The sequence below is a fragment of the Nothobranchius furzeri genome, chromosome 11, assembly GCF_043380555.1.
Source record: "Nothobranchius furzeri strain GRZ-AD chromosome 11, NfurGRZ-RIMD1, whole genome shotgun sequence".
NCBI classification, from domain to species: Eukaryota; Metazoa; Chordata; class Actinopteri; order Cyprinodontiformes; family Nothobranchiidae; genus Nothobranchius; species Nothobranchius furzeri.
Genome location: NC_091751.1, coordinates 21,553,534 through 21,564,645, shown reverse-complemented (window position 1 = coordinate 21,564,645; position 11,112 = coordinate 21,553,534). Strand labels below are relative to the sequence as shown.

The 11,112-nt window shown below is 40.5% G+C and overlaps 1 protein-coding gene across 4 annotated transcripts; it reads right to left on the bottom strand.

The window, feature by feature from the left end:
• Nucleotides 1-1,692: 1,692 nt before the first annotated feature.
• On the bottom strand, nucleotides 1,693-4,110 carry LOC107383191 (uncharacterized). 4 transcript variants are annotated; one of them, XM_070556036.1, is made up of 6 exons: nucleotides 3,851-4,110; nucleotides 3,682-3,750; nucleotides 3,502-3,521; nucleotides 3,309-3,423; nucleotides 3,032-3,208; nucleotides 1,693-2,565 (listed from the first exon to the last, which is right to left on the bottom strand). In XM_070556036.1, the coding sequence occupies exons 4-6, from the start codon at nucleotides 3,360-3,362 to the stop codon at nucleotides 1,921-1,923; spliced, it is 876 nt and encodes a 291-aa protein (XP_070412137.1). In that variant the 5' UTR covers nucleotides 3,363-3,423; nucleotides 3,502-3,521; nucleotides 3,682-3,750; nucleotides 3,851-4,110; the 3' UTR covers nucleotides 1,693-1,920. The 4 variants fall into 4 exon arrangements, with proteins under 4 accessions (XP_070412137.1, XP_070412138.1, XP_070412136.1 ...); XM_070556037.1 differs by having other exon boundaries at nucleotides 3,937-3,957; XM_070556035.1 differs by having other exon boundaries at nucleotides 3,682-4,110.
• Between the last annotated feature and the right edge of the window lie 7,002 nt (nucleotides 4,111-11,112).

Here is an 11,112-nt window from a genome sequence, read left to right as displayed (position 1 = left end):
TTTCTGTGTCATTTTATTTATAAAGCACTTTAAAAAATACAACTAAGCTGCACCAAAGTGCTGTACAGCAAAAATGAAACCAATGCTAACAGAACTATAAAACCACAATACATGATCATAAAAGCAAGGATAAAAAGTAGAGGTAATAAAAAGCCCAAGATTAAAAGGAAAAAAGCAATGTCAATACTAGGAGCAAACAGGCCCTACTTGCTAAAAACCACGAAGAAAGTCCCAAACTTTGAGCTGATCCAATATTAAAATGGAGCTTGTTCCACAAACCTGGAGCTGATTGTTTAAGCTAAGTGTTCTAGAGTTAGAGCGCAGTTCTAAGAGATCTGATTAATAAGGGGCCAATCCATTGAGTGTCTTAAAAAACTAGCATTAACATTTTAAATCAATCCTATAGCAAACGGCCAGTGAAGGGAAACTAAAACCAGGGTTATATTCTCAATTCAAGTTTATTTATATAGCGCCAAATCACGAGTCGTCTCAAGGCACTTCACATAGTAAACGTTCCAGTACAGGTCAGTTCATTAAGCCAATCAGAAAAAAGTTTCCTATATAAGTAACCCATTGCATCAAGTCACTGACTAGTGTCAGTGACTTTACAGCAATCCTCATACTGCGCACACATTTAGCGACAGTGGAGAGGAAAACTCCCTTTTAACAGGAAGAAACCTCCAGAGGATCCTGGCTCAGTATAAGCAGCCATCCTCCACGACTCACTGGGGATCGAGAAGACAGAAAAGACACACACACTTCCATGTACCTTTTAAAAGCTGAGCCGCAGTATTCTGAACCAATTGGAGGCGGTGCATGGAAGACTGATAGATGCCTTTGTATAGTGAGTTGCAGTGATCGATACGTGTAGTGATAAAAGCACGAACTACCTTCTCAGAATCTTTAAAACTGAAGCAGAGCTTAACTAGCTAAAAGGCGAAGATGACAAAAACTAGATTTAACTACTGAGCTGACCTGCTTATCTAATTTAAAATGGTCAAAAATCACCCCCAGCTTTAATTTCAGCAAGACAATCCACAAGAGGAGTCCTAGAGTCACTGCCTGTCAGCTTCAAAGACATATAAATCTGAATGTCATCTGCAAAAATGTGAAATGGAATGTTATAACTTTAGAAAATATTCCCCAGGGGCAGAACATATAAAGAAAACAGTGCTGGGCCAAGAATAGATCCCTGAGGAAAGCCACATGTCAGCTGGGCTGCAGCTGAGGAACAGTGATCTGAATGAACTGAACATCCTGTTTGATAAATGTGAACTGAACCATTTAAGAGCACTAGCTGATCAAGCTGAGACAGAAGGGTACAATGGTCCACGATATCAAATGCAGCACTCAGGACCAGCAGCACAAGAACTGCAGCATCCCCAGAATCAACAGTTAAAAGGTCATTAAAAACCCAACAAGGCCGTCTCAGTACTATGATGTTGCTTAAAACCAGATTCAAACTTATCAGTTCTCATTTAACAAATCCTGTAACTGAATAAAAATTTCCTCAAGCACCTTTGACTACCAATATTAACCACTCTATAACCACCATTATAAACTTTCTTTAGAAAGGTTATCCTGCTTTTACTTTGAAACAACTTTAAACTTAAAGAAAAGAGACTTTTCACGTTTGGCACCCGCTCCAGTCAGGTTTGACGTGCTAACAGGAGCAGGTAATGCGATTATGTCAGGTTCTATTTTCAATCAGGACTTTATTCACTATGAAAGTTGTACAACAGTTCAGATACACTATTAAAATTATGACTTACAATATTGTCAACATTGATGTTCATTTTTGTCCTTTTTCATTATTTTACATTGAATTTAAAAATAACCCAGCACATGACATTATGGTTTTGTTTGAAAATACACATTTAAGGTATTAAAATACACTCTGACCATGAAAATGAACTCGTGTCACACATCAAGAGGACGGTAGTAACTGTTGTCCCATGTGAAGCCGCTGTAGGGTTTCAGAATCTGCTTGAGCTGCTTTAAGACGTCACGCTCAGCCCTCTCCCGGTCGTTCACTCTCTCACTTACACATCGTTGAACTTGCTGTTTAACTCTTTCTTCCTTCTTTAATAAGTTGCTCAAACTTTCAGTTTCAGCACAGTTTCCATAAGGATTTGTTTTTGTTTCTGTTGTCTCCAAGTTAAACAAATTGTTACACGAGCGGCAGGGAACCATCATTCGCTGACCCTCGATGCTGAAGGCCTCACACCTGACGTCTGCAGGAAGCTGGAAGGTTCCGTCAAAGTAACTCTTCCTCCTTTTCTGAGGACAGTAGCTCATCACTGCCGCAGCTACACAGTCGTCCCAGTAGCTCAGACACCCTGCAGCCACCATGATTTGCCTGGCAGGCTTGCGATGAGTGGACATGGAGACTCCGTAATACTTACTTGAACCCGAGACACTGGAAACGCACAGGGTGGTGGAGAACAACATCTTTGAATTATCACGTTGTTTTAACTTACTGATGAGCTCCCGCAATTTGTTTTGTATCTCCTGCAAGTTGTTTTGTGAGCTCGCTTTTTCCTGTGGTCCAGACAGGCGTACAACCTGCAAGCAAAGAATAGTCTCACATGTAAAATAGCAAACAAGGTAGAGCTTTCTTGCTTTTGTACATTTAACTTGAGCAGTGAGAAGAACCACCACCACATGAGATGAAACAAGTCCCGCCCACGGCAGACATTAGAGAGAACACACCTATGGGCTCCATTTTGAATCTGTCTAAACTTGACTTTTGTCACTTCTTCTGTCCATCTATGAGACACGGCAGTCCCTCCATACCCTACTGTTTGTGACTCATTTCACAAGAATTTGCCTTTTATTATGAATCGTAGTTAAAACACGTTACTTGATTTGAATAAGTTATAAATGATGTGTTTGCTGTTTAGAACAGGATTTAGCCTAAACCTGTGGCTGTCTGTCAGAATAAATATTAATGATGGGTCAGGTTGCTGTATTCCTTACTTACTTGTTTTCAAACTTGGGAAAAACAAATAAATCAGGGCAGACATCTTACCATGTCCAGCACACATGAGAACGGACTCCGATTGGGTATCTGGGATGAGTAGAGGTCAAAGGGCCGGGGGTACATCTCCCTCATGTAATCCAAAAACTTCTCATCACCATGAAAGATGTCTTCAGGTGAAAATGATAGATATGTGATCTTTCCCATAAAGAAGATGCTATGAAGGATCTGAAATGCAAACAAAGACACAAAACAATGACTTTTGTCTTCTTACAATAAATATCATGATTTCAAACACGAAAAGAAATGTCCACCTTTAAAAACGTACCTCATCCACCAAGAAGGAGGTGTCTCCGTCTGTTAGGTTACTCATGTCCTCCATTTCCACAATCAGTTGATAAGCGTTTGCTCTGAAAAGGTTTTGCTCTTTGAAAAAATCCCCCCTATAGCAAAGCACATAAACATCAGTTCAGGCAAACACCCACAGTTCAGCATCGTGTGTTCCTGAGGGGTCAACTTACTCAGCACTTCCTTCAAAATCCTGAAATTGAAATTCACATCATTAGTAATCAGAATAGCACTTAGAAATGTGAAAGAGATTATACTAAAACCAGGAAAGAAGCTGCTGCTGCTCACCATTGTTGCTTCTAAGAAAATGAAACTAACAGATCTAGGCCCTCCCCGTGACTCAGATTACTTACCCATTTCTGTGATGTGACTGTAACCCATATTTATACAAGGAGCAGCAGCCAGATTAGAAAATCCACTCCCTAGAAGAGAAACGCACTTGGATTAAAAGCTGTTTAACTAAACTGAAAACTAGAACTAATATTTACATTAAAACTAATTAAAAATTATTATTATGCCTACAAACACACGATCAGTTTTCCTTTCTCCTGTTCATGCCCCTTATCAGTCTTGGGTTAAAAATAATCCACAATCTATAGATTACTGACCCTACTTCAAACAACAAGCTTCTGACACGACGATCAGGAACTTGGGAACTTCTAGACATTAAAGTGACTTTTTGGGCTAAAGCTGGTCTTGTTCTGTGGAGCTATACCGCCCCCTTGTGCACAAACCTCCCAATGACTGGTGCGGCATCAGTCCAGACTCCTGCATGTACTAAAATCCCAGCATGGAGACTGGTCAGCTGTTTGTTGCACACGTCCTGGATAGAGGGGTCAGCGTGCTGTAGCATGGGTTTATGGAGGACGTAGAGGCCCTGTTGTGCTTTTCTGGCCAGGGATGTGTCACTGGGCAGCGGGTGGAGGTCTTCTGTGATGATGTGTACACCCAGGATCCTGGTACTGCTCACTATCTCCACACTGATAGCAGAGGATGCTTCCACTTAGCAGAACTTGGAGAAATGTAAGATGTGCAATAGTGATTTTGAGTGTTTGGGAGGACAAATCCAACAGTCACTGATTATTTTTGTTGTTTAGATATGGTTCTTAACCTTTGGATGTCCATACCAAGCAAAAACACTGTTCTCTATTCATTTAGGGTGACGGGGGTTCTAATATAAGAAAACAGTCATTTATTAATGACAGTATTAATATCAGGGGCAATGTTATTTCTCATTCCTTGATTCAGGAGACTCCAGAACAGGAGACAACTTCAAGCATAGCAGGATTAAATAGAAGAGGGGTGGGAAACTGGCAAAAGTTGTGTTTATCGCCTTCCAGAGTCCTAAGACCCCCCAAGATGCTTTACAACACATCAGTCATTCACCTATTCACACACGCCCTCACACGCTTCTAGAGATAAGCTACATCGTAGCCACAGCTGCCTTGGAGCGCTCTGACTGAAGGTTTTATCTCCTTCTGTGAGAACAGAAGATGACTTCTATTCATCCCAACAATAAACTTTGGGTTAGGAAATCATTTAAAACCACCGTGTTTCATAAAAAGGTGGTGTATCAGCAGTAGGACATGTATAAGAGAAGCAAGTGAGAAAGGAAATAAAAACTGCAAACATTTGGTTTAAAGACAAGGTCCAGGAAGAGTCTGGAAGGGTATTAAACCTCAGGGCAGAAGTGTCTGATCCTGGTGAGTCTGAGCAGGTTCTGGCTGATGAGCTGAATTACTTCTTCACAAGGTTGGATGCAGGTCCAGCAGTATGGAACGACTCTTCTGTCGTACCTTTGGCCAAGGTGAAATCCGCCTCAAGCCCTGAATGATTTTTGCCCCAAAGCATCAACATCTCGAGTCATCAAATCATTCGAGCAAATAGTGGAAAAGGAAATGCAGCAGAACATTCTTCAGCTTTCAGTTGTGTTCAGATTCCTGTTTTGGCTTTTAGACCTTGCAGCCTTGGATTTTGGCACCATCTGCTGGTTGGAGGAAACTCTGAAAACTCTGTGAACCTCTGCTGGATGAGGAGAGAGGTACTGGACCAGTTCAACCAGCACTGCAGTGATTCTAATTTACAATGAAATCTTTTGAAAATGAAAGTGATTGTTCTTGATTTGAAGATAAATCAGATTTCTCCTGAACTAACATACACCGATAGCACAGCAGTGGAGATCGTCATCCTGCACAAACACCAGGTCACCATCCCGGCAGGGGTGGACTGGGACCAAAATTCGGCGCTGGCATTTTTACGAATCGTCGACCCTCCCCATTGGGGGAGCAGTGGGGGTGGGGGGTGTTGCTGCCCGCGGAGTCGTCTCTAGGCCGAATGTGAGATCTAATATGGACTGGGACTGATAAATTACAAGCAGGGTCAGACCGCTGCGACTGGGAGCCCTGGCCGTCCAGATCAGCTCATTCTCCACGGGAGGAGATTAGCAGGACATTAGCTACGTGCTAACGTGGTAAAACAACTCCTAAGTCATCGCTCTACCGCATTTTTCTTGATAAAAACGCCTGGAAAAACTCTTAGCTTTGGGTTACCATGTAGCTAATGTTCTGCAGATCACCAACTGTGGAGTAATGTCGGCCTAAGCTGGGCAAGCAGCCCAGTTGGCTAAGCGGCCCACCGGGTGACAGTGCCAGAGTGCCAGATAACCCAGGGTGATCCTGGGTTATAGGCTGGGGTTAGATGCAAATGAGGTCAGCCAGAGGCTGTTCAGTAATCTGCAAGTTTTGAATGTTGACCAAATCCTTTGACGAATGTTTTATTTTTATTTTATTGAAAAGTTCTTGTTTTGAATTGCTGTTGCTTTTATTAATTGTTTTATCCCTTTGCCTTATGCTCTACGTTTTAGGTTCTATGTTTTAACTTATCTTTTTATGACTTTGTCTTTTTACAATGTGTTCTAGTGCCTTGGGTGCCCCAAAAGGGTTGTGGAAGGCGCAATATATAAATAAAGCTTTGATTGATTGAATTAATCTTTTATCATTTGGCATGGTTGGTTGGTATGGGAAAGTCAGTACAGCAAACAGAACAAGGTTGCTGGGCTTAATCCAGATGTTTACCGTGACCTCTGGGGTCGATTTGAGGGACCTGGACCAGGGCTTCAGACTGAGAGGCAGATGGAAGCCTTAACTACCTCAAAGGACTCCTGGAAATCAGGAAGAGATGTTCACGTACGTTCAGAAAGCAAGATCAAATAGGTATCTGAGGTTCTTTATTCTCTTGGCTGTTGGGATTCAAAACGGTTATTGATGAGAAGTGTTGAGGGAATCCAGATTAAAATTGTAATTTCAGTATCAAACGAGCTGGTCGTGTTAGTACATCTTTTTTTTTACTAACATTTACTATATATGCAGTATGATGTGTATGGCTGTACCGATTGCTCCTTGGGGTCGGGTGACAGAGCGTTTTGCAAGTATCAAGTCGGATTATGGAAGTCTGCGCAAATCAGGCAAAAAAAGCTAACCTTTCCGGTGCTCATGGTTTATATAGATTGTTTTATTTTGTGTAAAAACCAACCAAAGAGATGATTATGTGCATTGCCTGGTCACCGATGGACTTTTAAGTCCTGAGAACCGAATAAGTTGCTGCTTTTGAGGAAAGCATTGAGGCCCATTGAGTGATGAGAAATGTATTTTATTTTCAACTGTTACGTCACAGGTGCTTTGTTTGGCTTTTCCTGTGGCCTTCACCCCAATGACACGTTTGTTTTCAGGTCTGTATTTGTGTAGCCAACTGTTGTCGGTGAGGGAAATCCTGTCTGACCTCTCAGCCTGTTTTGATGAAAACACTGGCACTCTGTGACGTCAAAGGGAGGAATGTTAATTTTCCTTTAAACCTCATTAATGTGTGCACCTCTAATCATTGTGAGAACAGACCATGCTCTGTGCTCTGCAGAGATATGGGGACTTGGAAGAGGATGCCCTGGCATCACACCCAGAAACAGCGATAATCGTGTTTGCATTCGAAGAAATACACAGATGGTTACAGTTATCCTGAGACGGTTTCACTGTAATAGCTCACGGTGGTGCATTTTTGTAAAATCTGAGCAATGTGCGAAGCTGAGGGGTCAAGAGGGTCCACATAAATGTTAAGAACGTTACAAACCTGCTGACTTCTGTCCTTGGAAGTTTTGAAAGCCCTTTACTTTGGAAGCCCAAAACGGCAAGGTGAAAAAATGACAATTAATATATTTAAAAAATACCTTTTTTTACTTGCCCTTCAGGACCTAAGCACAAAAAGTACACTTTTTTTAAATTTTGCTTTGTTTTGGATGAGAACGGAAAAAAAATACTTAGAAAAAATGAGATAAGAGATTTTTTCTCTAGATTTTCAGAGCCAAAGCAAAAAAAAAAAAAACCCGTAAAATTTTTTAAATGAAAAACAATTTTTTACTTGCACCTGACCTTTAAAACCAAGAGAAAATAATATTGGATGTCGAAAAATGCTTTGTTTCATTGCCTTTCAGGGCTTCCATACATTCAATAAAGGTTGAAGACTTAACCCAGTATTTGAAAATCATCAAGGAAACTGTGAAAAGGGACAGTATCTAAAAAAATGACCCTGATAGCCACATATACTAACTGAAGAGCTCAATTGACCCCTGAGGGACCCAGTACAGATTTACACTCAGAAATAATAAAACATATGGAAGCATATAGCTGTCAGAGCTAGGGATGGGTACCGAATTCGGTACTTTTTAAGGTACCGACCGAATTCCATAGTACCGACCGAGCACCGATTCACATCATTTGAAACGGTGCCTCGTTTCGGTACCCGTCCATCATAACGAGAACTTGCCAAGACAGCTGCGCATGCGCAAGAGCGTTATGTCGTCGGTCGCTGCGAGCGAGTTGTAAACAGCAGCATGGTAGAAAGAACGCACGCTAACGCTTGGGTCCACTTCACTAAATGTGATGGGTAACTGGGTGATAATGAAACCAGCGACAACGATCTAAGTGAGACATCCTCATCTTAATCTGTTCCGGTAGGTAAATATAATTAGCTTGATATGGTGCGTTCGCTTTCTCCTCGGAACTCCGAATTCCCAACTAGAAGAACATGTACGCGCTCTAAAGTTTGGCTTCACTTTACTAAATGTGACGGGTGAAGACGAAACCAGTGACAATGATCTAAGTGTGAGGCATCATCGTTTTAATCTGCTCCAGCAGCTAAATAAACTGTTTAAGATAAAGTTAGCTTGATATGTTAGCTTCCATTGCCACCGTTGTTATCAGCTAATGGTGCGCTCGCTTTCTCCTCGGAAATTCTAACTTCCCAGTAGGAAAAATCAAATGAAAAAAGATGGCAAAAGCAATGAAGATACACAGTGAATTTAGTTCACAGTAAAGATGTTTGCTTCAGTTTAATTATCAGCTTATAAAACTACAAGGACGATGTTAAAATACAATCAGTTGTATGTTACTTTTTGTGATATTTATCAAATAAGGTTATATATTGAGAAAAATATATATATTTAATTATAAAAGAGAATTAAAATAATAAACACTCAAAAGTATCGAAAATTGGTACCGTTAAGTACCCGTACCGATTCGTAGGTACCGGGAATTAGTACCGGATCGATTCAAATGTCATACCGGATCGATTCAAATGTCAAAGGTACCCATCCCTAGTCAGAGCAAGGACATAAATAAAGGAGAAGTAACTTATTGAAATGATATGTCAAAGTCATTATAATTAGATATTGCTACTTTCCTTGCGCTGACACAGTGACGTGCCATGAGGTTCATGACTGGGGAGGCACGGAGTCTCGAGTCAGACTTACAAAATGTATAATCCCGAAATAGAAGTTTGTATTTTATGTTTGACCTTGAATTAAACATTTTGTTGTTTTAAAGCGTCTTAGTTATGATTTGATCAATCTCATGCTATTCAACAACACACAAGCAAGAAAATTAAAATAATATTTAATATTTCTGCAAATTTGACCCCAAAATGTATTCATTAATCTAGACATAGCTCTTTTAATACAGCTGAAAATCATGCATGGCAGGGGTGTCCAAAGTGCGGCCCGGGGGCCATTTGCGGCCCTCGGAGTGGTTTAGTGTGGCCCTCACTAGCATTTTTAGAATTGTGGTGTTAAGTCTCTCTGGGAGACTGTTGATATAAATTCATATATATTATATTTTATGTTCTAATTTTTACTAATATCTATTTTAGGCCTTTTTGTACAGAAGAGGGCCATTAAAAAGAAAAAGAGAACTCTGACTTTTTTTTTCTCAGCATTATTAAAGTTAGAGAATTCTGACTTTAATCTCAGAATTATTTTTTTTTTCAGTGGCCTTAAAAAATGTAATTTTTGTGGCCCGTGAGGAGTTTTAACTTCATGATTTTGGCCCTCGTCTTGAAAAGTTTGGACATCCCTGATGTATGGTCTTACCTTTATGTGTTTTTAAAGTCCATGAACCTGACATCTCCATGATAACGCTGCTGTAAAAACCATCCTCTCCATTTCTGACTGAAAATCCAGTTTAAATACATTTTTCAGTTTTGAGCCATACATTTTTCATTTAGTCAGAGAAAATTTAAGCTAGTTCACCTCCACACCTTTGCCCTGTGTAGGAGCAGCCTGGTTGCACCGGTGTCTATGGGGCTCAGCACTGCCCCTATCAGTGAGGCAGGGTATTGCCTGCCTCCCCTCGTGCATTTTCTCTGCGTGTTTATGGCCACTCAGAAAGACTAAATTTGTCACACACAGTCATTAAATATATCAGACAGACTGTAGAACGTATTTATGTGCAGCACGTATGAAATAAAACATGTATGTTGGCGATATAAAACAGAGAGCATGCACCAACTTCTTGTTGTCTTGTGTGCGGAACAAACCCAACTGCCAAAACACGAACGAGGAGCATATAAATGCTACTTGATTACAGTATTGATAACATTAAAGTACTATTGATCATAAAATATTCTAATAAATAGCGTACTTAGCAAGTTTGATCACGTATAAACAATAGTCCCTTTCCACTTCCTGTTCTCAAGTCTCAAGTGATGTTATGACTATCGTGCGATTTTCCAAAAAGTGTTAAGTGGTGTAGCGGGTCCTGTGTGACCACTTGACTTTCCAAAACCGCAGCGCTTCTGTCTTCTGTGTGCCCCAGGCTTTAGTGTGTGCTGGGGCGCAGATAGGAATTTCAAACTGGGGGTACAAAGTTCCAATGTACCCTCCCTCAAACACACACACACACACACACACACACACACACACGCACGTACACATACACAAACTATTGCAAGAGCCTTAACTAGAGCTCAGTCAGTTTGTGTAATTTCATCCAATGGTTTACGAAAACACTAACACTTTTATATACGTGTTTGAAGTCATTATGCAATGGAACGCTGGCAACAAAGCTCTGCCTGATCAACACAGTCCAAGTCAGTCATTTGTTATTCTCCCAATCAATTACTAACCAAAACCTTCACATGAAAGGAAAGGTAAATTGGTTGCATGAAACCAAAAACTTCATGCAAAACATGAAATGATTTTCAGCAAACCGATCTTTACAGAAAACATAAAAGCTCTAAAAAATTGCACATAAAATATATTTAAAAAACAACATTCACTTATAGGGTTGGGCATCGTTTGATTTTGAACGATTCTGATTCCAATTCCTCGTTTCGATTCCGGTTCCTATCGATTCCCGATTCCGATTCTTTCAAGACATGACATGCTTTACATGAGCCAGCTAGCCACAGGTCCTACTTGATGAAATAATCTTAACTTCAACATGAATTGTAACTCTATGAAC